Source organism: Narcine bancroftii, chromosome 5 (genome assembly GCF_036971445.1).
Source record: "Narcine bancroftii isolate sNarBan1 chromosome 5, sNarBan1.hap1, whole genome shotgun sequence".
NCBI classification, from domain to species: Eukaryota; Metazoa; Chordata; class Chondrichthyes; order Torpediniformes; family Narcinidae; genus Narcine; species Narcine bancroftii.
The window spans coordinates 66,268,486-66,295,386 of NC_091473.1; the positions used below are offsets into that span (position 1 = coordinate 66,268,486).

Here is a 26,901-nt window from a genome sequence, read left to right on the forward strand (position 1 = left end):
GATGAGCCAATCCATGCAGTTAAAATATGAAATTTACAACCTCAGGGATTACTGAAGCACATAGTACAGATGTATACAATAAAAACTATTTTAATACCTGAAAGTAATGCAAGGATGAGGGAAAGCAGGTAAGGAGAGCAAAGTGAAGCATAAACCAATAAACCTGCACTGAAACTAAATGGCCTGACTCTGTGACAAAAATCCTACAGGATTCATTCTAGAAATTCTCACCTATGCAATCAAATCTTGAGGGGAAAAAAAAATTCTGGGCATCAACATCATTCAAAGATCCACAACCCACTTGACCACGAACAGATGATTTTTCCCTGAGTTATAAAAAATGTTAAAATAGGCAGCAAGAGATCACGGGACAAAATCTCCAGCAAAGCATTAGCATCTCTCAGGATCCGTAGAAATATACTGATCCTTGGATTGAGGGCTATTAATCTAAAACCCACAAGATTGTCCAGATTAAAGTGTTGTTGTCGTGCTTGGTACTGCATTTGCTGTATCCACCATTTAGCGAGACTCCACTCCAGTGATTTGCTTTGGTTTGGGCCATCTTTTATGCTGGCTGCCACCAGTCCAGACAATCAAGTCTTTCTTCAGATTTAAACAGATTGGACATTTAGTAGCATTGTGGATGGCAGGAAAGTTGGCCAGAGGTTGACCAGCATTTCATCATCCTTGAGATATAACACAGCAACAGACCCTGCCTGGTCACGAGCCCACGCCGCCCAAATACACCCATGTGACCAATTAACCTAGTGTTGTAGGTCTTTGGAATTTTTTTTTAAAAAAAGAACAGCACAAGTTCACCAGCATGAGGAAACTTCCAGAGAGTTTCAGGCAAAACAAGCTGAAGGAAAAGAACATATAAATGCACAAATCAGGAGCAGGCCAAATGACCCCTCAAAATTGGCCACGATCATGGCTAACCAGATTGTAACCTCAACTCTGCATTCTGATCTATGTAAGGTAGACCTTTCTCCCCCTTTTCTTTATCAGAACGCATCTAACTATGCATGAAAAGTATTCAAAGACTCTGTTTACATGAGCATTTGGGGAAGAGAGCTCTATACTTTCATCATAACCCTTTGGGAAAATAAATTTCTCCTCACCCTGAATAAAATGGGTGATTCCTAGTTTTTGTTTTTTTTTTAAGTGGTTGTTACTGATTCTGGATTCTAGGATGGCCTGCATTGATAATTTATTGTCTGCAGCCAGGAGCATTATTGAGCTTGACCAGGGTGGAACATTGGATGGATTCTCAAACTGCTAGGCTTAAAAGAAACGTGCTACCTTCAACTGTGACCCTCATCTTGAGATGGTAGGCATAATGCCAATGGGCAAATAGCCTCTATTTGCCCATGTAACAAATCCAAAAGGACTTTTCTGCATCAAAATAACAATTCAAAAACCAGCCTCCAGGTGTGTGAGAGCACATCGTCACATATGAAACAGTCCCCAGGACCAACTCGACATGCTGACCAAGCTGACATTCCAGGCTTATCCCGTTTGGTCCACATTTTTCCAAACCCTTCTTCTCCCTCTATCCATCCAAATGTCTTTTAAAGACTGGACTGTATCCGCTTTGGTATCTTTTGGCAACTCAAAGACTAACTTCTGAATGAAAATGCTGCCTCTTCATTATCCCTCCAATCTTTTCCCTCATCTTAAACTTATGCTTTCTGGTTCTAGAATTATCTGTCTGGGTGAGGGGGGGTGGGGTTGGAAAGTGAGCATTCATTTTATTCATGTCCTTCTTAAACGTATAAACCTCTGTAAGATCACCTCCTCTGCCTTCTGCACTCCAAGAAATAAAGACCCAGTCTATTTAATCTCTTCCACAAACCCTCCTGGTGAACAAGGTTGACCTGCAAGGAAGAGATTACCCACTCTTCAATTCTTTTTTGAAAGGGCTCTAGCTTCAGATAACTTGCTCTTTATGTCAGGACTTGAATTTCCCCCCCCCCCCCCCCACCCTTTCATTTGTATATTCACGGCTTGGCTCACAAGGTCAGACCATACAACATATCCAGACTTAACAATATTAGCATCATATGATAGAGGACTTCAACTGCCGTTGAGACTTGATAAATGGTCTTGACCTGAGATGTCGACTCTCCATTTCTCTCCACAGAGGCTACATCACCTGGGTTCCTCCACCAACTCATTAATTTTGCTCTGGATTCCAGCTCGTGCAGCATTTTGTGTCTCAACTCTCCATTCAATGGCCACATTATATCACTGTCACAGAAAAGCCCTTTGTTCCTCCCTCTGCTCTCCCCCACCTTCTCTATTACTGGGACCAACTTGCTTTCCCACACACAATAACCTACCACTATTGAGCTCTATTTGCTCCACAAACAAACTAAATTATCCCATCCCCAGACCTCAATTTCAGCCATTCTTTTGCGACCAGTGGACAACACACTTCACAAGGGCCTCAGCCTGCAAACCCATCTCTGTTCATTTAGAACAACTGAACAATATTCCAAATGGCTTTGCACACAGCAGTCTACTTCAGTAGTGTGCCAACCAAAATCAATCATGCCAAGATCCCACAAGAAGCAGACTTTAAAAATTTGTTTGTCGTTGCTATACTTGGTTCAGGAAGACATGCTAACCTTTCCAATGTGCCATAGGCTCCTTTGCATTCGCCTAAACAATTACCAGACCAGATAGTCAAGGCTAAGTAAAATAATCTGTACAATGGATTCTCTGAAACATATCATTCTCTAGTACTGGAGTAACAACACAGATTGTCTGCCAGAAAGGAACTGAATTAAGATTACACTCAACATGTGCTGCCTCTCTCTGCGTTTCGTCACCTGATCCAATTCACTGAGTGAGGACCCCCCCCCCCACCATGTCCTCTGCCAAAGCTGACTTCACCAACTCTTATTCAAAAAGCTTCTAGTAATCGCAATGATCTGTCCAAACCTTGGTTCATTGCACCCAATACTAGTTTACACTCAAGCACTGCATCTTAAAGCATCCTGTCATAGAGAGTTCCTTGTCTGTGAAGCTGGATCTGACTGTAATAGCAGTTATTTTAAACAGCCAACATACTTCGCAGGGGCATTATTAACTTCAGTCTGAATTGATCCATGGTGGGAGTGACAGCAAAGATTTTAGGCAACGGCTTACAGGAGGTGAGGCAATACATTTTGGAAAGGAAGTTGATGGCACAACTGGCAATGGAAAGACCACCTTGGGACAAATAAAAAAAATAAATCCAGTTTGTAAATATGAATACAAAATAAAAACGGAAAATGATGGCAGACCCTTTGTACTGAAATATCACTCTTTCCACAGAAGCTGCCCGACCTGCTTGGTTTTTCCAGCATTTTCTGGTTTTCTTATCCTTGGTCTGCTGTCCCCTTGCTGCACCACATCTCTTGGTGCAGATATTCTTTCAATTTGCATCCTACTAAGTTGCCTACTCGAACAATCACATTTGTCTGCATTTCATCCACATTAAAAATAAAGGAGAAACGCATGATTGCAGCAGCCACTCCAGCTTGAATGAAACCTTTCCCATCCGTCCATTTGTTGAACCAGGCTTTACCACTTTCTCCAAATTGCATATACCCTCCACCCTGAGTGTGAAAAAAGTTGCCACTCACATCCCTTTTAAAGCTTTTCCCTCTCACCTTGACCCTATGCTCTCTTGTTTTAAACTCCCCTCCCTGGGATAAAAAGAGTGACCATTCACCTTATTTATGATCCAATTTTATATACCTCTAAAAAGCCATCCCCAACTCAGTCTCCAAAGGAAAAATAGCTCCAGCTTATCCAATCTCTCCTTACATTTCAAGTTCAGGCAACATATTCATGAATCTCTTTTCACCCAGAATGACACACAATACTCCATATTGTGTTCTCATCTATGCCATGTACACTTGCAACTGCTCAATGCTCTGAACAATGTACTCGTAATCCAAGGTCTCTCTGTTTTACCATTTTCTGTGCATATTCTGTCCCAGTTTAACTTACCAAAATTCAACACCTCTCGCTTATCAGAATTAAATTCCCCTGTATGCCAGTAGATACACATTCTGTTATCATCTTCGAATGCCCTCTACCTGATTCACTGCACCAGCAAGCCCGGTGCTATCTGCAAACTTACAAACCACAGCAACTACATTTTCATCTAATTCATTAATGCGGATGCAGTGACGTCACTAGGGATGATGTCACCCAGTACAGTAACTCAGTGTCACCCCCCTCCCCACCCCATGGACTTCCTCCTGTACCAAACCTTAGTAATGTTTTTTGTAGTAATGTTACTCAAAAATCGTAATTCCTGTATATCACTGAATATAATGGCAATAATAGTGAGATAAACAACTAGCACAATTAAAATTACACCTTTACATAAAAAAGGCAAATTAGCAATATTTGAATATAGTAGTAAAAATATAGAATATGTGATGTAATTGTAAATTGCTAAAATGTAAATTCTTACTTTATATAAACATCAACAAAATTGTGTAAAATCTTTCTACATTGAATTACATTAGTTACAACATTAGTAACTGAGCAGAAGCTTTTTTTGATTTTTTTCCCCCTTTTCCTTTAATTACTACTTCATTCTCAAAAAAGTAACTGATATAGGTTCACGAATACTAATTACCACAATATTGTAACCAAAACACTAGAAAATTTGACAAAAACACCATCAGCAACGAAAACAACAGCGGGTGCTTTTAGCCCATGCAGACAAAACCACGTGATTCAAAGCATCATTATAATTGCGTCATAATGACAGCTTTGACCAAAGTACCTGAGAAGGTTCAAAAAGTAAATTAGCGAAGTTTTAGCCTTGAAGGTACATTGATGCAGGTAAGCCAGGCTTATGAAAATGATTTTGCTGTTATAACTAACTACAGGGGTATTTTTATAAAAAATAATAAATTTCTGCTGAAACACTGCACAAATTTTTTTTATATAGAGTCATTTTGGTGTCGCCCAGTGACACGAGTGTCAGATGAACAGTGGATCCAACCGCAATCCCCGCAGCACATCACTAGTCACAAACTTGCAAGCTTCAAATGGAACAACATCTGAATGAGATAGAACCAATGGTTACTGAAAAAAGTAAATGGGACTTATTTAGTCTCTTCCTTTAACTTCTGCCTCATAAAGGGCAAGAAAAACATTTTTGTAAGTCACGGAGGCCAACTTAAATCGTGGTCTGTGTGGGACATGAAACTTACTGGCTGCATTGAGACCCCTTATAGGATGCTGTGACTATGGGCCCTCGATCCCCAGCGAGTCAGACACAACGTGGGAGGGCAGGAGAAAAGGAAATCGCTGCAGTTAGGATTTGTGGAAAAGGTCTGCCCTGTTAATTGCCGCCTGAACTCAGGTTTCAGTTGCGGCTCGGCACTCTCACCTTTGAGTCTGTGTTTTTTTTAATTCGGGCCCAACTCCAGACACAACTTCTCGGCTGGCACTCTGTCCAGGATGGTGGGAAACGCCTTCAGTCGGAGGAAACGTGAACTAAGGCCCTGTCTGCCCCTCCAGGTGATGTGAAGGAGCCCACCGGCGCTTGTCGGAGCAAGGCTTTCCCCTTCTCTCCCCCACCCCGTCTCCTGAACGCCGCAAGTCTGTGCAAACTGGGCTGCCACGTTTCCAACATTGGATCACCACACTTTTATTTAAATTGAAGCCGTATTGAGGAGGGTCGCGGAGCAAGAGGCTGGGCAAATTCAGGTGCTTAACTTTGAACTAGTATTTAACCATGAACAGATGTTTACAGCTTCCGTCCGTCCACTAATGCCCCCACTCGCCGAGATGAGTGACAGGGACGGGGGCTCTGGTTTATATTGGGATTCTTTCAGTGCTGGGGAAAGGTGTTCCGGACACCGTGTAGCTGTATTTTTTTTTTGGTTGGTGGGGAGGGACGGGACAAGAACACGGAAAAATGCACCAAGAAATACATCTCAAACCTGTTTTTTGTCCATGGGGAAAATATTTAGCTAATCGGTAGTTAATAATACCTAATTTTGTTTCTTCTGCAAAAAAAAACCCAACAATTTAAAGTCGCTGTTTAATTCATGCTTTTTTTTAAAAAAAGAGGATTTTTTAAAATCCCTCTTCCCCCTCCCCTCCTCCCCCTCCCCTCCTCCCCCTCCCCTCCTCCCCCTCCCCTCTTCTCCTTCCCCCCTCCCCCTCTTCTCCTCCTTCCCCCCTCCCCCTCTTCCCCCCTCCCCCTCTTCCCCCCTCCCCCTCTTCTCCTCCTTCCCCCCTCCCCCTCTTCTCCTCCTTTCCCCCTCCCCCTCTTCTCCTTCCCCCCTCCCCCTCCCCCTCCTCCTCCTCCCCCTCCCCCTCTTCTCCTCCTCCCCCTCTTCTCCTTCCCCCCTCCCCCTCTTCTCCTTCCCCCCTCCCCCTCTTCTCCTTCCCCCCTCCCCTCTTCTCCTCCCTCCTCCCCCTCTTCTCCTCCCTCCTCCCTCTCCTCCCCCCTCTTCCCCCTCCCCTCCTCCCCCCCTCCCCTCTTCTCCTCCCTCCCCCCCTCCCCTCTTCTCCTCCCTCCCCCTCTTCTCCTTCCCCCTCCCCCCTCTTCTCCTTCCCCCCTCCCCCTCTTCTCCTTCCCCCTCCCCCTCTTCTCCTTCCCCCCTCCCCCTCTTCTCCTCCTTCCCCCCTCCCCCTCTTCTCCTCCTTCCCCCCTCCCCCTCTTCTCCTCCTTCCCCCCTCCCCCTCTTCTCCTCCTTCCCCCCTCCCCCTCTTCTCCTTCCCCCCTCCCCCTCTTCTCCTTCCCCCCTCCCCCTCCTCCTTCCCCCCTCCCCCTCCTCCTTCCCCCCTCCCCCTCCTCCTTCCCCCCTCCCCCTCCTCCTCCTCCCCCCTCCCCCTCCTCCTCCTCCCCCCTCCCCCTCCCCCTCCTCCTCCTCCCCCCTCCCCCTCCTCCCCCTCCTCCTCCTCCCCCCTCCCCCTCCTCCCCCTCCTCCTCCTCCCCCCTCCCCCTCCTCCCCCTCCTCCTCCTCCCCCCTCCCCCTCCCCCTCCCCCTCCTCCTCCCCCTCCTCCTCCTCCCCCTCTTCTCCTTCCCCCCTCCCCCTCTTCTCCTTCCCCCCTCCCCCTCTTCTCCTTCCCCCCTCCCCCTCTTCTCCTTCCCCCCCTCCCCTCTTCTCCTCCCTCCTCCCCCTCTTCTCCTCCCTCCTCCCCCTCTTCTCCTCCCTCCTCCCCCTCTTCTCCTCCCTCCTCCCCCTCTTCTCCTCCCTCCTCCCCCCTCTTCTCCTCCCTCTCTTCCCCCCTCTTCCCCCTCCCCCCTCTCCCCCCCTCTCTTCCCCCTCTCCTCCCTCTCTTCCCCTCCTCTTCCCCCCCTCTTCCCCTCCTCTTCCCCCTCCTCTTCCCCCTCCTCTTCCCCTCTTCTCCTCTTCCCCCCAACCTCCCCATTCAAATAGCGTCTCCTTTCTGCCCTCGGGATTTTGTAGCTCAGGAGCGGGAGGAGACCAAACAAATCCCACGTGATGTACCAGGAGTTTTGAACACAGCCGAAACCCGGGACGAGAGGAAAGGCTTCACGTTTGATACAACGTTAAATGCGTTTGTGGTCGTCCAGAAAACGAGAAAGGGTGTGCAAAGTGCCTCGCCCCCCCATCCACCCTCTATCCGCACTGCCCTGCTCCCACACCGCCACTACTTAAACTAAAATAAACGTTCACCTCAATAAACGTTTTCTCACGTTAACATTTTCCACGTTGTTTCTCCCCCCCCCCCCTCCACATTCTAGAAATCTCTCGTCATCCCAATGATTTAAAATCAATCGAAGGTCCCCCTCCCATCTCCGAAGTTCAAATTCCCAGCCTGTGCAAAGACCATTTAAAGCGCGAACCCCGGTGTCACCGGGTTGAGGGAGAGAAATGCGACTGAAGGAGGGGGGTGGGGTGGCTATTTTAAGACAGAAGGCTGTTGTTGTGTGTGATGAGCGTGTGCAATTGGAAACGGTGGGGTTAAATAAGAAACTTGCATTCACAAACTTCCGTGCAGAAGGCTAGGGAGGTTCGATTTAACTGGGCACTAAGTTAGTAGAGACAGACTCTCCAATCCAAAGCACACATACAATACATATCCAAGGTCCTGTTTATAGTGGATAGTTTGATTTATAAGTTCGCTAAAATGTTTCAAATACTTTTTTGCCAAAATGTTCTCTCTGGAAAACTGAAAAACATAAATGAATCAATGCAGTTTTAAAATAACGCCAAGGCTGAACTAACTGGTTTGGACACTTTCTTTTTAAAGTATTTATGGAACTTTTAAAAAGGACAGTGAGACGCACACCAGGATAACTAGTTTCTCAGCACCTCGCTCGCACACACACGTGAGGAGCAGCTTCTGCCGGTGTGCTGTCTCCCCTGCGAAATAAAATTGTTTATTACCAACGCCTTAGCGGAAGGAGAGGAAACAAAACGCAGCGAAGCCCACGAGTGTGTCGGATGAGAGCTCAAACTTACCAGATAGCCGTGAGCTTCGGCCCACCACAAGAGGAAAAACGCGGCATAGCTAAAGAGCGCAGCAGACCCGCAGCTGAGAGTCCAATCCCTGGCAGCCATTCTCGAGCTGCAGGAGGAACACATCAAGGGAGAGCTTGATGAAACCTGGATGGAGAGCAATTAATGACTTTTCAACCTGTGGGTGCAAGCGAGGGGAGCAAATCGCTCCATTTACCCTGATTGACAAGCTAGACGAACAGTGTATGTGTGCAAGTCCCCAGTTGAAGGGCCAAGACACTCATTCTTTCCCCTCCAGGGCTCCGATTTCGTTTTGTACATTACACAGCCTTTGGAGCATTTATTTCCCCCCCCCTTTCCCCTTTCCACCTTCCCCCTTCCTTCTCTCTTACCCCCAAAGCGACGCAAGAGAGGAGGGCAGACTTGCAGTCAGGAAGAGCGCGGTCGACCCGAACAAGCAATCATCCTTCCCGTTTCACGCCACTGACTCCAAGTCATTCACTCTCTCAGCAAGTCGCAAGGGGCTGGGTCCAGGAGCCACCACCAAGCTGCCTGCCTTTGAAGTTTGCGCAGCAGGTTAAAAGAGGAAGCGTTTCCTCTTTCATGTCATACGTAAAAGGGAATGGACAAATCCGTTTTCCCGTGTTTGGAGACAACCTGGTAAATCAAAGCTCGCAGAAATGAAAGCCACATGGCACCTCTCTTTAAATCGCCCGCCCATCCCCCAGTCCTGCACCCCCCTCCCCAACACACACAGGGATCCTTAATGCGTCTGCGTCTTCTTAAATTAAACTGGGAGAAATATGCTCTGTCAAACAGGCTAAAAGCAACAGGTCAGTCTTTCTCACAGAAGCATTGTCTGAAAACAATACAAAAGAGAGCAGCAAGTGGTCGCTTTTCTTGAAAACCCCATCCATTTTACTCCAAAGGCTGGACACAATTCTCTCACTGTTACTGACGCCTTTCAGCCCGGGTCCAAGACACTCCAGAGAAATGAGCTGATGCACTTATTCCAGTCCTGAAGAAGCTGTACCCTGTCAGATATGGCGTGGTGCCTTTCATAGATTCAATGGACTAAACGGCCTCCTGCCGTTCCACACTTATATGGGAAATGTTAAGGCAATGCTTTTTTCCCCTTCCATGTGAATGTGAAAGCCCTTTGCATTATCTTGAGGAATGAGGGAGAAATCTCCCATTTCATGGTCATAACAGATCAATGACAGACGCCATCTCACTGGCACTTTGCTCTGTGATCACCTGGACCAAAAAAAAACCACCTAACTATTGGGGTAATTTCATTTTTTTTAGAGAGTATCTGTTGAGCTGCACCATTTCAGAATTCATTATCAGAATCAATAAATGATATTCTGGCCAATCAACTAATATCACTGAAAAGAACTGATCCCTTCATTACTGTTTGTGGGATCTTAATGTGTTACCTTAAAGTAGTTATTTTCAAACTTTTTCTTTCCACTCACATACCACTTTAAGTAATTCCAATGCCACAGGTGCTCTGTTATTTGTAAGGGATTACTTAAAGTGGTATGTGGGTGGAAAGAAAAAGTTTGAAAACCACTATTTTAATCGTACCTAATTGACTCATTATGTGCACGGTTTCATCACTGCAAAGGAAATGGGCCAATGACAATTTTTCTCAAGCAAAATATGTCAGTAACAATTGGGTCTAGAGCAGTGATTCTCAACCTTCCCTTCCCACTCACACACCACTTTAAGTAATCCCTTACTAATCACAGAGCACCGATGGCATAAGGATTACTTAGAATTGCATGTGAATGGAAAAGAAAAAGTTTGAAAACCACTGCTTAGATTAGAGTATGTATCTAATGTATTTTATTGGCTGTAAAAATGCCTCCAGGCAGTCTGTGGTTGTGAATGACATCTTTTTCCAAGTATATTTTCTCACAGGGTAACATTAAAAGTCAAAATTAACTGGATAATTTACCTAAAAGAGGCATCAAAAAGAATAAAATTCCCAATTTTTTTCTTTTTACATTTTCTATATTTTATATCTTTATTTTTTATTTTTATATCTTTTTATTGTTCCTGTTTCCATTTACCAAGCTTTCCTTGGGTCATAGAATGCAGCAAAACATTTTGTTGCATTTTGTTGGAATAAACTGAAAATTCAACCATGTGAGTTTGAAGATCCCATTGGTATTATCATGTAGTAAAGGATGCTTGCAGCTGCTCTTCAGTCCAGAAAGATGTGAGGCAGCTACAAAAGCAACAAAAAAAAATTGGGGAGATTATGTAAATGTTATATATCCTAAGATTTTAATAGACAAAAGTGGTATGATAGAGCCTACTGAGTACAAGGATGTTGTTCAGCTCTTGGGTTCTTCTGAGGTAATGAAATTCAGTCAGGATGGGGAATCATAACTTGACTTAATGTGATTAAGAATGTACATTGTGGACAATTCTGGTCACTTCCTATAGGAATGTTGTCATAAAACCGGAAAGGGTGTAGAAAAGATTTAAAAGGATGTGGTTGAGCCTGGAGTCCTTGAGTTATGAGAGACTGAACAGGTTGAGGCTTTTAGTCCCTGGAGAATAGGAGGCTGAGCAGTGACCTGATAGAGGTATGTAAAATGAGAGCTAAATGGTCACAGTCTTTTAAACCAAGATAGGGTAACCGAAAACTAATAGGAACAGATTTAAGATGAGAGGAGAAAGATATAAAGTAGAGCTGTGGACAGCTTTTTCATACAAAGAGCAGTAGATGTATGAAACAAGATGCCAGAGGAAGTGGCAGAGGTGGGGGAAATTCCAATGTTTCAAAGACATATTAGCAGGTTTATGGATTGGAAAGGCTCAGAGGGGTGTGAATAAAAGTAAAAACACAGAAATGCTGGAAGAACTCAGAAGATCTCGCAGCATCCATAGGAGGTAAGGACATGTAACCAACATTTTGACTCTGGACCCTTCTTTGAGGTTCTTGAAGAAGGGGTCAAGCCTGAAACGTTGGTTATATATCTTTACATCCTGTGGATGCTGCGAGACATGCTGAGTTCCTCCAGCATTTCTGTGTTTTTACTACAATCACAGTGTCTGCAGATTTTCATGTTTCACTCCTCTCGAAGGGATGTGAACCTTTGAAGAATGGGACGGGCTCATGTAGCCAACTGTCAGCATGGATGAATTGGGTAGAAGGGTCTGTTTCCATGCTGTAAAACCTTATGCCATCTTCCACTTACAGTCAGTTGATAAACCATACCAGAAGATGGGATGTCAATTTTAGCTGCCAAACTTAATACACAAAAGCATCATAAACAAATGTGCTGCAGGATCTCAGTAGGTCACACAGCATCTATGAAGAGCAATAGCCAGTTGACATTTGGACCTGAGCCCTTCTTCAGAGATTGGCCAAATGCCTGAATAAAGTGGGAGCAGTAGGGGAAGGGGAAAGGAGATGATAAGTGAATGTTGATAGAAGGAGCAAGAAAGGAAAGAAAGTGAAAGGAGGAGGAAGCCTGCTGCAGTGTCTTCTACATCGGGGAGATTGGACGCACACTGGACGAATCACTCATGCCACTAATTAGCCTACTGACCCCGTACGCCTTTGGAATGTGAGAGGAAACTGGAGCACCCGAAAGAAACCAAAACAGACAGAGGGAAAATGTTCAAGCTCTTTACAAAAAGCAGCAGGTTCCAACCCGAGTCATTGCCGCTGTAATATCGTTGTGCCAATTACTACACTAACTGCGGCATCCCAATCAGAGAGGGAAAATGAATGCTCTGTGAAATGGCAGAGTTTCATGGCTCATGTGCATACTTGCAAAATGGCCAGCTGGGTAAATTTCCAGTATAAATGTGTGACTCAAACAATGACCACCAAACAAGACCACACAGAAGATTCTTAATACAGATTGACAAATGTGTGGAATTCCAAGTGCAGTAGTAGAATTAACTTCACCATAAATTAAGGATAAACCTATCGAGCAATAAACTGTCAATGGGTTGGGAGAGCAGGGGTGGTTTCCTGTGGGATACAGTGAAGTCAACCAAATGATTTTCCTCACACATATCGATCCTGTGATGCTGTGTCAACCCTTGCTTAATGGATATTAGACTTGCCCAAGTTGGCAGGTCTTGAATCTGAATCCCACTCCAAGAGTGATGAAAAACAGTCAAGGAGATGGTTACAATGCAATACACAAAAGAGCTGAAAAAACTCAGCAGGCCACACAGTATTCATGGGGAATAAAGGGTAACCAATGCTTTGGGTCTGGGCTCTTTGGCAGGTTTCTTGTTTAACTCAAGTGTTACACTGCTGCTGGAGTGTTTTCAAGTGAGATGTTAAGGCAAGATCCTGTTTGCACTCTTATAGGATGAGATTCCATTGTGGAAGAAAAATAAGCTTCTCCAAGAACCCCATACAATATTCATCCTTCAATCACAGTATTGAAATAGATGCTCTGGCTCAAAGAACTCAGCAGATCAAGCAGCATTTCTGACGGCAAAAGAATGGTAAACATTTCAAGCTAAGACTGTACATCAGGATTAATGGGCTATATATTTCCCTGAATTGAACAAGAAAGTTTGCAGATGCTGGGGTCAAGTGCAATACATAAAGTGCTGGAGAAACTCAGCAACATCCATAGGAAGAAGAAGGCAGTCAAGGGTTCAGATCTGAGTTCTTCCACAGGAATGTGGAAAAATGTAGATGCCTGAATTAAAAAGTGGGTGGAGAAGAGGAGAGGTGAAAAAGGTAATAGGTAGAAGGTTATAGGTGGATGCAGGTGGGACGGTAGAAGAGAAAGAAGCAGATAAGTGATGGGAGAGTGGGCAGAGGGCAAAGAAGGCAGCTCTCTGATAGGTGAAGGGAAGAGGATGGGGAGCTGGAAAGAAGGAGACAGAGGGGAAGGAAAAGAGAGAGACTAGGGGAAGGCATTTATTTCACTGCTCTTTATGGAATGTTCCTATGCAAGATGAATGCTGAATTTCCTCCGACACAATGGTGATGGGATTTGAGGCATCCTGTGGCTATAATTATTGCTGCATAAATGAAATAAATATTTTGTCTTTCTTTACCATTTTCTGGCAATTGCCAATTAACTCAAAGAATTGGATATTCTTGGTCTCTGTGATCCTGCACCATCTACTCACTGAGACATGATGACTGTATGTGACAACTATTTCATGTAATAATAACATGTTTAACAACAACAGAAGATTGAAGTTTCAATCACACTCACAAAACATTTATCATCCACATCTTAACAACATGCTTGCTATCCTGAATTGAGGATATTCTAACCACATAAGCAAGCCTGCAGTTCTGTACACTATAAAATAAATTAAAGCAGAAATTCAATTACTTCAGGCGCACAGAAACATCTTTTCCCATTTCAGTGCTCCTAAAATATTAATGCAGTCCAAATCACCAGTAAGTTCTGAGCAGAATATTAATAAAATCAACATGGGCCATGGGTATCCTTGGAACAGGTTCCAGGAATTCCCCTTTGAGTTTTGGGAGAAGTGAATGGCCTTCCATCAAATGTGGGCCAAATCCAAACTACTTAAACAAAAATCCATCACTCTAGACTGGCTGATCTCCAACACTCCACTGCACGAAAAATAAAGAACACAAATTTTATTCCAGCCTGAAAGTTTTATGCTGAAGAGAAATTACCAAATAAGCCTTTGTTTCCAGGGTGCATCTGCTGTATGCCTTAAATGGGTAAACGTGGTTCTTCTGGATTAAAATTGTTTGTTTTGTTGAATCGATTTATCTCTGAACCTGTGAGAAGGATATGTTGATGTGGCTCATTCAAACGAATCATCTACAAAGAACAAACTGCAGCAGGAGCTCAACAGGACAGGCAGCATATGTAGGTGGAAACCTGACTTCGGGACCCTGCTTCACATCCAGAAGCACAGTTTTGAACCAAATGGATGCTCCCTAACCTGCTGAGTTCCTCCAGCAGTTGAAACGTTGAGTCTTGATGAGGGGTTCCAGCCCCAAATGTCAAATGTTCTTTCTCTCCCATTGATACTGTTCAACCCACTAAGTTTATCCAGTAGAGTGAGCTTTGCTCTAGATTCCAGCATCTGCAGTCTCTCACATGTCCTAATTTATTTCTTGCTTTAGATTCCAATATCTGTGGTCTTTTGCATTGCCTGATTCCTTCCTAATTTCACAGTGTCAACCTACACCCAGCTGGTGTGTTTTCTACTAATTCCATGCAATGCTGTGGAAGCAGTGCAGGTTGGTCAGAGGTTTCTTTCCCTCTAACTTGTGAGGCTGGGCCACATGGTCTCAAGGTATACAAGTGTGCTGTTGTTCTACTTACCAAGCCACCGCATGCAGTGAGAAGGTCCAGAATGCTCAGCCAGCTCACAAACCATTGAAGTACAATTGGGATTGTGTCACCAAAAAGAAGAGAAGGCTTGAAAAAAAAATTGGTGGGATTTCTCTGTACTGCACTTTGCCCACACATTGAAAGCCAGAAGCAGAAGTAAAATATTCAAACTGACCAGAGGGTTGTTGAACCAGGCACAATGTGCATTTGCTGTTGAAATAGACAATGACTACATGAATGGGAGAGAGGATGTTCCTCCAAGGGTGCAGCTATTCTAGCTGCCCCAGAGGTTAAGTGATGGTAAAAAAATCCCTCTTCATCAGTAAATTACCACTTAGAATACACGCGGGACAAATATCCTGGGTTGTGCGCCTTCTGCCCACTGCTTTAAGCCCTCTCACACCTGAACAAAGTTGTAAAGAATTGTAGTGATTGTTGTATTATGTTGGATGTAATAAATCCACATATGAATTGAATTGTCTCTTGTCACATGTACCAAGATGCAGTGAAAAGCATTGTTTTGTGTACTATCCAGGCAAGTCAACATATACAGCAGAAGATTCATTAATAAACAAATAAGCAAACAGCAGTTAAACAAGAAAATCTGCAAATGCTGGGATTGAGTGCAACACACAAACATACTGGAGAAACTCAGCAGGTCACGTAGCATCCAGAGGAAGTAAAAGGGTAACGAGCATTTCGGGCTATCTGCATATTTGTGAATTGAACAAACAGAGGTGTAGCATTCATGTCACAATAGTCAAATGGTGCAGGATACAGAGGAAAAGTACAGTTAAAAACATGCAAAGGTATCATCTTTTGCCAGTGAGAGATCCATTGAAGATTCTGATAACAGTGGGAAAGAAAGTGTCCTTAAATCTAGAGGTTTGTGTTTTGAAGTTGTGGTGGTACACCACCGGCCTACTGCAGGAGTACCTGCAGGAGTGTAAGGGGACAGGACAACAACTGGCCGGCTGTCAATCAGTTGGCCTGAATGGATCAAGCACCACCCGGTCGAGTGTCAATCACCCTCTGGGATATAAGCCTGTGCCGGCCTCCCTAGGCCTCACTCAGAGTTGCTGCAGCCACGGCCAGCCTGGTTCTGTGGAAGTCTTTGTGGATTAAAGCCTGTTGTACAGTCTTTATCTTTGTGTGTGTCTGATTCTGGCTAACAGTGCGCCACAGAAGTTCATTTACCTCTGCTGACAGATGAAGGGAGAAGAGCCTGTGGCCAGGGTGGGATGTGTCCTTTAACATGTTAGCCCACTTTCTATAGTGTTTTGATTGCCTGAACTACAATGACAACTCTCTGCAGTTTCTTGTGGTCATGGGCTGAGCAGTTCTCATACCAAGCTGTGATGCAGCTGTCAGGATACTTTATATGGTTCATCTGTAAAAAAAGTAAGAGACCTCAGTGATATGCTAATTCCTTTCCCCCCCTCTAATATGCAAAAACATGAAGCTGAAGCATCTCAAGATTATTCACAATATTAAATTATTTCTTTTTGAGTTTTTTCTCACCTACATCCGGTGCTTTTCCAGGATACACAGAAACAAGGAATTTGCACTGATGTATATTTATAGTTTATATTTCAAGCTGTCTACTTCAGGCCCACTCTCCCCACCTCTCCATTTCTTGTTGGATTAATTTGCAGCTGCCAACCGTGTCCTGCTGAAAAAACATACAAATGCTGGAGACCTGCTAATCTCTTTGTTGCAGTAAAGTGTACTGCCTCCTGTCTCATCCTTTGTCACACCACAACAGGTATCCTGCCTCCTGTCTCATCCTTCGTCACACCACAACAGGTATCCTGCCTCCTGTCTCATCCTTCGTCACACCACAACAGGTATCCTGCCTCCTGTCTCATCCTTCGTCACAACCACAACAGGTATCCTGCCTCCTGTCTCATCCCGTGCCCCAAATACAACAGGTGTAGCACCTCCTGTCTCATCCTTCGTCACAACCACAACAGGTATCCTGCCTCCTGTCTCATCCCATGCCCCAAATACAACAGGTGTAGCACCTCCTGTCTCATCCTTCGGTCACAACCACGAGGTGTACCACCTCCTGTCTTATCCTTCATCCCAACTATGACCGATGTATGACATCCTTTCTCGTCCTTCGTCATAACCACATCAGGTGTGTCGCCTCCTGTCTCATCCCGTGCCCCAAATACAACAGGTGTAACACCTCCTGTCTAATTCTGTGTCCCATCTACAATAGGTGTACTGCCTCCTGACTCATCCTGTGTCCCAACAAGATTGCATCTGAAGTACTAACTCCTGTCCTGCAGTTTATCTTCTGGCAATCGCTCAACTCAGGTGACCTTCTCCTGGATTGGAGAAAGGCAAACATCACTCCTTTCTTCATGAAGGGCTCAATCACCAACCCAGCAAATTATCTTCCTATTCCATTAACAAGCACCTGCTGCAAACTCCTGGAACACATAATAGACAGCAACCCTATGAGGCATCATTGCAGTCACAATATTCTTGCTGATCATGTATTTAGGAAGCATAGATCATGCGAGTCCCAGCTTATCCTGACAACAAATGACCTGGCCAAAAACTTCAATAATAATGTCACCACTGATTTAGTGGTACTTGACTTCTCCAAAGCATTCGATGTCATTCCCCACCAAAGATTATTTAAGACGCTCTAGTATTCGCTCCAATACTAAAAGACGGATTTCAACTTTCTTGATGAAACATCTCCAGTGGGTGTGCGTGAATGGAAACAACTCTGAATGGCACCCAATGTTAAGTGGTACACTGCAGGGCACAGTGTTAGGCCCACATTTGTTTTTACTCTACATCAACGATATTCACGAAAAAGTTATAAGCACCACTAGACGAATCGTGGATGACTGTTTGTTATACTGTCCAATTAAGTTAGCTGATGACAAGGATGCTCTCCAAAAAGAACTTAATAGCATGGTAGAATGGTTGCAAAAATGGGGCATGCAGTTCAACCCTTCCAAATGTGAAACCATACGTGTCACCAGGATGAGAAAACCAGGCCAAACATCAGACAAAATCCTGGATGTCACCCTTGATGAAACCAAAAAGACCAAATACCTTGGCATCAAAATCCAGAATGACCTGCATTGGAATGATCAGACGCATCACACAACAGTGAAGGTAACAATGTCCTAAATTTTCTGAGACGCAACTTCCATCATTGTTCAACTTCTATCAAGGTGAAGTTGTACCTCACCCTCGTCAAACTAGATTTGGAATACGCAGTAGCTGCATTAGACCCATACACAAATAAAAACATTACTAACCATCGAGTGAGTCCAGAGACAGGCAGCCCGATATGTAACAAATACATATGGAAGAGAAGCAAAGGTTACAAACTTCTTGGATTCATTAAAGTGGAGCTCTCTCCAAGACAGACATGAAGCACACCGCCTGACCTGTTTTTAACAAAATGCTAAACTACCAGCACGATATAGACAACCAATCCTACAACGAACCCAAGCCTGCTAGGAGCAGATGAGGGCATGCAACCCAGTTTGTAGTTGTTTTCTAAGACAGATGTGCACAGAAATTCGTTCTTCCCCTGCACAATTAAAGCAAGGAATAATCATCTTACCATACTCTCACAACCAGACCCAATTAAATTTAGACAGGTCTTTTTCAAAAATCTCCTCCTTAAGCACACTCTTTCCCACCTCCAGTTTAAATTCCATACAGAATATTTTGGAGGATCAAAAACCAAAAACTACAACAGGCATACCACCTCCTGTCTCATCCCTTGTCCCAACTACAACAGGTATACCATTTCCTGTCTCATCTCTCATCCCAATATCAACAGGTGTACCACCTCCTGTCTCATTTTTCATCCCAACCTCAACAAATGTACCACCTCCTGTCTCATCCCTCATCCTAACTACAGCAGGTGTACTGCCTCCTGTCTCATCTCTTATCCCAACCTCCACAGATGTACCGCCTCCTATCTCATCCCTAGTCCTAACTACAACAGGTGTACCACCTCCTGTCTCATCCTTCATCCTAACTACAACAGATATACTGTCTCCTGTCTCATCCCTTGTCCCAACTACAACAGGTGTACCACCTCCTGTCTCATCCCTCATCCCAACTACAAATGTACCACCTCCTGTCTCATCCCTTGCCCCACTATAACAGGTGTACCACCTCCTGTCTCATCCCTCATCCCAACTACAAATGTACCACCTCCTGTCTCATCTCTTGTCCCAACTACAAGTGTACCACCTCCTGTCTCATCCCTCATCCTGACTACAACAGGTGTACCACCTCCTGTCTTATCCCATGTCCCAACTACAAGCGTACCACCTCCTGTCTCTCATCCTGTGTCCTAACTACAAGTGTACCACATCCTGTCTCATCCCTTGCCCCAACTACAAGTGTACTGCCTCGTGTTTAATCCCTCATCCCAACTACAAGTATACTGCCTCCTGTCTCATCCCTTGTCCCAACTACAACAAGTGTACCATCTTCTGTCTCATCCCTTGTCCCAACTACAAGTGTACTGCCTCCTGTCTCATCCCTTGTCCCAACTACAACAGGTATACCATTTCCTGTCTCATCTCTCATCCCAATCTCAACAGGTGTACCACCTCCTGTATCAACCCCTCATACAACTATAACAGGTGTACTGCCTCCTCTCTCATCCCTCGTCCCAACAACTGTTGGAAGAAACTATTTTTAAACTTAGAGGTGCTGTTCTTCAGTCTTCTGTACATTTTTTCTGAAGGTAGAACTGAGAAGCAGTGGTAACCAGGATGTTAGAGGTTCTTTATGATGTTGACTGCCTTCTCGAGGCAGCGTTTCACATGGATGTCTGCAGTGGATGGGAGGTTGGAGCATGTGATGGAGCCTGGCTTTGTTTGTTACCTTCTGGAGCCTTCTGCATTCCTAGACAGTCATATTTCCAAACCAGACTGTAATGCAACTGGTTGATATACTTTCTGTGCACTGTGTACCTGCACATGTTTGATGAAGTATGCGAAGACATACCAAATATCCTGACTCCTTAGAAAGTAGAAGCATCGGTGTACCTTAATGGTTGCCTCGATGTGATGGCTCCAGGAGGTTTTCTGAAATATTGACACCCAGGAACTTGCAGTTTCCAACCCTTTGCATCTGTCCCATCAATGTGGACAGGTATGTGGTCCTTTGGCCTTCCCTTCCTAAAATCAACCATAAGCTCCTTGGTCTTGGTGAAGTTGAGAGCAAGATTGTTGTTCTGGCACCCATAACCAGATTCTCAATCTCCATCTTGTATTTAACTCATCCATGACAATTACCCTGAGAACTGATTGAATAGTAAGAGTTCAAACATACCCAGTTGTTAATCACATTACTTTTATGGAGGATGGAAGATGGGATCAATCTTGAGTGTATTGGAATAAGCAGGTCTCAAGGTAAAACTGACATTCGACGAGCAACTATATTGCACACTTGGGTCATGCTGCACAAGTAGAAATTAGAAGTTTTTATTGACGCTAGATTTATGGACAGGAGCTCATTTCAGAGTCATGTATGACATGAGGTTTAAAACCATTGCAGACAGTTGCCAAGGAGACAGAATTAGTGACAAAACAAGCTTTAGCTTTCCCAGTTTTTAGTTGGCACAATTTCTGCTCATCCTGTTTTAGGTATCTGAAAAGCAGTGTGACAATATTGAAACATTAGAGAGTCCAGGGAAGACAAGGGGTGGGGTGGGGAGCTTAATATAGAGAACAGAAATCTACAGCATAGTACAGGGCCTTTGGCCCAGGGTTATGCTGACCTAATAACCTACTCTAACACCTGCTTAGAATTTCCTGATTGTATAACCCTCCATTTTTCTTTGTTTCGTGTACCTATCTAATTATCTCTTGAAAGATTCTATTGTTCCTGCTTCCACCATTGTTGCCGGCAGTGCATTCCACGCACCCACTTCTCTCTGTATGAAAAACTTACCACTTACATGCCACCTGCACTTCCCAGCACCTTAAAGCTATGCTCCCTCGTGTTAACCATTTCAGTCCTGGGAATAAAAGAAAGCCTCTGGCCATCCAGATAATCAATGTCTCTCCTCATCTTATACATCTCTATCAGCTCACCCTCATCTTCTGTTGCTCCAAGAAGAAAAGACAAAGTTCGCTCAACCTCTCCTTATAAGGCAAGCTCTACAATCCAGGCAGCAATCCTTGTTAATCACCTCTGCACCCTTTCTATAGCATCCACATCCTTCCTGGAGTGAGCAAACCAGAACTGATAATATTCCACATGGGGTCTAACTAAAATCTAATAGAGCTGCATGCTTGATGATGGGTGGGGGCGTCACCAATATGTGTGGATTGCCACTCCATTTCACAGGATATTGCTGAAGGATAACATCTGAAAATCTGAGATGAGGATTTGGGAGTGGGATAGAAAATATGTGCAACACCAAGGACTTGTATGAATGCATGGATGAAAAGCACTCCAATCAATGAGACAATTGGTCATGTAGGCCAATGCCCAGCAAAACAATTTTTCAGTTTTCTGAAGACATCACACAATGAGAAAAGGTGTCCATCATCGAGCCTGTTCCATCATTCACCAAGTTCAGGGCAGATTTTCTGCCTCTATTTCACTTCATTGATCAATCCCCATCTGTTTTGACTCCAAAACTCTACTGCTCTTTATTTTGAATCTATTCAGCAACTGAATGCTACAAAAGAGTGAAGAAATTTCTCCAGAACTCAATGTAAAAGTGTCACTCATACTCAGTAGGTTACATCATCACAGTTCTCAGCTCTTCAGCCAACTGAAACTATCCGTTAACATTAATTTGCCAAGTTATCTGATAAACTTCAATGAGATCATCATTCGTTCTTATAAACTTGAGATCCATTGGCCTATTCAACCCACTTTATTATGTTCGGTCTCCCCATCCTACTGCAGCAATCAATCCAGTAAATTTTTGTGGCCACTGGCTTTTTGATTTCCTTGTACAATTGCAGGCTAGCTTTCTGTAATTCAAGGACAAGGAGACTCAAACATCTCAAACTGTCAATTTTTTAAATTTTCTTTTTAAAAAAAACTTATTTTAAAAACATTTCAAATGCTGGAAATCTGAAATAGAAACAGAATCTGCCAGAAATACCCAGCAGGTCAGACAGGCATCATCTGTGTAAAGAGAAAGAGGTTTAAAATTTCAGGTTAAAGACAGATTCATAACAGGGAAAGAGAGTGAAATTGTTAAATTGCAAATATAACGAGGGACCAATCAGACAAAGGGAATATCAGTGGTCCAGGATCTTCAGAGAAATAAGATGTGGTCAATGGGAGTTTGAGAGACTGGACAAAAGAGTGTTAAATGGCAGGTTGGGTGACCTGTGCAGACAAACATAATGTGCAAAAGGAGAAAGAAAAATGGAGCCGTTATCTCACATGAATGAACTTCATCCATATTTGCTGATTTACGTTGACTCCTAGTTACATGTACTTAATTTTAAAATGTTGTCACTTGTTTTCAACTCCCTTCCTACTTTAGCCCAACAACCTTCATTCTCTGCTTCACAGCGACAGCATCCTGTATTCAAGATTCCTTTATTAATAAAACAGGTGTAATATTACACAAAATTGCATTTAGTCAGACAAAGATTTGCCATCAGCAGAAATTTCCCGGCACCTTTTACAGTCAAAGAGAAGCAAAAGAGAATGTAGCGACTGCCAGACAGACGTTATGTAAACCATTAAAAGAACACACTCACCCATTCTTCAGGACAAAAAAAATGGTGTCGACATTCTATTATTCTCTTCACAACCCTGTTCCCTCCACCTAGCCCCCACCCATGCGCGTAAAACTTCATGCTGTTCAAACTCCACGTTCCAGCCTGCACACGCGTGTTTCATTTCTCAGGTGTCGTCCCAGATGAGTCATCAGTGGCGATCGGCTTGCTCATTCATGTGTGTTGCATCACCAATGGTGACTGGCTCTATTCTAGGCTCATGTAAGTATGTGACCACGACAGCACTCCCCCCACCCCCCCAACATCAGCCTCTGAGTCATGCGAGGAGACGACTGACTTGATCCATCCCACTACATAATGGTCCAGTGGGATAACATTCCAGCTTGATTTAGTCTGGAACTACAAGGTAGGCTGTGGATGGTCCGACCGACAGGCATCCAGCTATTTCTTCAGTGTTGGTAGTGGTGAAGGAAGCAGATCATTGATATATGCTGGCTTCACAAGATCAATGGAGATAGAGTCAGTCTTCCCATTCCACCAGATCACAAAACTTTTAGGGTGGCGTTGTATGATCTCGTAAAGGCCATTGTATACAGACTAGAGTGGCCGGTGAATGGCATGTGCAGTGTTATAAATTACCTAGCAGATACACTGCAGTTGACACATGTCACATAGGAACTGGTCTGAGGAATCGCATGCTCTTCTGTAGTCGGTTGACATAATTGGACAGTTCATACAGCACAGTCAAAGTATACAGTTCAACAAATTTGCCAGGCAGAGTCAGCGTGGTGCCATATACCTGTTCTATAGTTGAACAACCTAGGTCTGCTTTTTCAGCAGTGCACACACCAAGAAGGACCATGGGCAAATGCTCACTCCACAGATACGTATCGCATCCTGCTGTCAATGCTGCTTTCAATTGGCAGTGGAAATGCTCAATGAGGCCATTGGCCTGCAGATGGTAGACCATGGACCGAATGTGGGTGGTGACCAAAAGATCAGTGAGAGCTTGGAACAGTGTTGACTTGAACTGAAACTCTCAGTCAGTCATAATGGTACTTGTGCCCAGAGGACCACAAAACCCAGCAGTAATAGATATTCACCAAGACAAATGGTTATTTAAACAGAAGTTGCTTTTCATTATCTTTAAACATGAAAACAGAATCACACTTTAACTTATCACTATTGACTTAATTAACCTAACTTAACCCCCTTCTAATTCTAAGCGCATGTGTATGTAATGTGAGTGTAAGTTCAGAAAAAATTATTTGATTCACAGTCCAATCTCACTTCTCATTCCTCCAAGTTCACTGGTTGGAGGCAATTCTTTTACTGTCCACAGAATTTAACATTTTTAAAGTTCACCAGGCTTTGGTGCTTGAAAGGTAAATTATTACAGCTCAGGAAGGTTCTTGTTGGTTTTCAGAGAGAGATTTGTTGTTCCAGGACATCCACAACTGATTCCTTTTTAATCAGCCACTCCAGTGTCTTGCTGAAGAAACTTGCCCCCTCAGAGTTCCCCACATGATAACCTCTTTCTTTCAGGTCATCACAGAGTTCCTTTTTGTTTCTCTTATTTCAAGAGAAACACTCTAGCCAGCCAGTCCTCTCTTCTTGCATGAATCACAATGGTTTTGACCAGGCTGAACTAAGCACTCAGAGTCTTCCAAATGGGGTTTTTTACAAGCTTGCCAGCTTGTCCTGTTCCAGTCCAGCTACTGTTGCTGACTGTAACACTGTAGAAGTGATCTGTGTGTGTGTATGTGTCTCTTGCTCTCACTCACACAGAGAAAAAGCCTGTTTGACTCTCTCTGCTTGCAAAACCACATGCCCCTCTTAGAACAGCAAGTTCCCTTCCAGATAGAAGGCAGCTCTGATAAGCTCTTTCATCTGTTGCCTTTTTGTAAACAACAATCCATTAGTGAAGTTTCTCTTGGGCACTCTCCATGGCTCTTGCAAAGGCTCTGAGGCCCCGATATATCTAGCATTAGCAGAGCTCCAGTATTTTAAATAAGATCTGTTTTAAAGTGTTTGTATATGACCTACTTTAACAAATCTTTCCCAATTTATCTCCCAAAAACATATCTATATACTCTGTCACACTTACCACACCAAAAACTGGAATCAAACGATCAACAAAGGCTCCTGCGACAGTCTCCACAGAGATGTTAGTGACAGGAATGTCCTCTACCATCTAGTAGCTTGGTCCTCACACTTGAGTAGATAAGTGTACCATCTTGATGGTGGGAGTGGACTGACCAAGTCCAGGTGAATGAAAATCTGGAACAGGAAAATCTCCAAGTCTGGATTTTGTGAGTCTGGAGACTTTAGAACTCTGACACGGCAAGCAGGTCCTTGCTCATAATCCAACATCCTGCTTGATGTGAGGCCAGGTAAACCACTCAGTAATTAGCTGATTGACACTCTCCTGCCTGGATGAGACAAGCTTTGAAGGGCATTGAAAACTTCCCGCTGCACTGTCACAGGTACAAAAGGCCTGGGTCTGCCTGTGGATATGTCACACACTAGTGTTTCACCTGAGTCATTAACGCATAAGTCTTTCAACTTGATCCGGCGCTACTGGATGAGATAGGGATCAGTGCGAGCTGTGATATATATATATATATATATATATATATACACACACAAGTGGTTGGTGGACTGTATAAATGGTAAAAGGGTGACCGACCTTCTACCAAAAAACGGAAGTGCTTCACTGCAAAGTAGGTGGCTAGGAATTCTCATCCAATTGTACTATATCTTGACAGCGCAGGTTTAAAAGAATGCCAGAGGCTCCAACTCCCACCAACTTTTTGTTCTAACATTTCTCCCATGGCACTGATGGAGGCATCTGTGGTGAGAGAGAGCAAGGCTTTCTGATGTATAAGCATTGTAATGTCTGCAAATGTAGTCTACACATTGTTGAAAGCACAAACTGCATTTTAGAAGCTGATTTATCTGACCATTTGAGTTTGTCGTTAAGGGGTAAGAGAGACACAGTCGCATTTGATAAGGAACAGTGGTAGAAATTCATCATCCCTCGAAAACACCGTAACTGGCTGAACATAATGGGAATAGGAAAATCTCAAATTTCCCGTACCTTTGTTTCTTCTGGTAAGATGCCATCCCTTGTAACTTTATGTCCTAAAAATATAAGCTCAACGGCACCAAATATGCATTTAGTCCAATTGATTACCAAACTCATCAAGTCGCTGAAAAGTGTCAAAAGATAGTCCTTGTGTTCTTCTTCATTAGTGCTTGCCACAAAAATATCATCGATGTAGGTACAAACAAAATCGAGTCTGAAAAGGACATGGTCCATAAACCGCTGGAACGTTTGAGTTGCGTTCCACTAACTGAATGGCTTTCGAAGAAATTTGAATGTGCCAGAAGGAATAATCACCGCTGTCTTGGCAATATTGGAAGGTCTACCAGAATCTGATAATAGGCGCACATCAGGTCTATTATTGCGAATACCCATTTGTCATAAAGGTTTGCTGAGAAATCTTGTAAATTTGGAATGTTGCTATGGTGAATGTCTGCCAAGCTGCCTGTCTCCCCTCTGGTGAGCCTTGCTGCACTAACATTGGCTGTGCATTATCTCTATTGTTAAGGACACTCCCCTTGGGTATAACTGTGTATGCACCTATTGTCTTTTATTATTGTACCATGAGTTTCTGCTAATAAAAGCTATGATTATTGTTTGACCACATCGTCTTTGTCTACTTCATCGACTGGCACTTCAGTTGTATCGATCGGGAATGGTAGCATTGTTTGTAAACAGAGGTGTTGGGTGGGTGGGGGGAACTTCAAGTTTCACCTCACTGAGTGCTCCCAGAATTGATTTCTCCTCGTGCCTCTCCATTTTTACTTAGAAGGTGCTGCGCACCAACAGAGTCACCACTTGCACTTAAATAAACCATTAGAAGAACATACTCACCTGTTCTTCAGTACAAAATAATGGAGTTGACATTTTATTATTCTTTTCAATTTACAACCCTCCTTCTTCAACCTCACCTCTGAGCATGTGCCTAAAGCCCCACGCTGTTTTAAACTGGCCATTCTGGCCGTTACATTTCTTGCACATCACACCAGATGAGTCATCAATGAAACTGGCTGGTGCATGCGCATTACATCACCAGCAGTGACCAGCTCTATTCTAGGCCTGCGTAAATACATGACTGTGCCAAGAGATCCCCCCCCCCCCCCCCCCAGAGTCACTGAGTGTCCGTGGATTCACCTCCAGCACTCCTGCAGCCACACAGACCAGTCAAAATCATCAGCAACCAAATTTCTGACACCAACCAGGAATCCTTCTGTGCCCTCGGTACCCTCTCCCATCCCAGTACCGATACCTGGTACTCCTTCAGCTAGTTTGAGCCAGCCGCCAGCAGTCTGCAACCTGGCCG

The 26,901-nt window shown here is 43.9% G+C and overlaps 1 protein-coding gene and 1 long non-coding RNA gene across 2 annotated transcripts in view; one reads left to right on the top strand and one right to left on the bottom strand.

Annotated features, from left to right (window-relative positions):
- Positions 1 to 8,559, bottom strand: part of LOC138765299 (ADAMTS-like protein 2) — a 184,690-nt gene extending 176,131 nt beyond the window's left edge. Inside the window, exon 1 of the mRNA XM_069942343.1 lies at positions 8,461 to 8,559. Within this exon, the coding sequence (XP_069798444.1) occupies positions 8,461 to 8,559 (99 nt within the window). The remainder of the gene's footprint in view (positions 1 to 8,460) is intronic.
- Positions 4,768 to 7,663, top strand: LOC138763468 (uncharacterized). The gene is made up of 3 exons (XR_011357585.1): positions 4,768 to 4,851; positions 4,961 to 5,724; positions 7,441 to 7,663. It is a non-coding gene; the product is annotated as an uncharacterized lncRNA (long non-coding RNA).
- Positions 8,560 to 26,901: the final 18,342 nt, after the last annotated feature.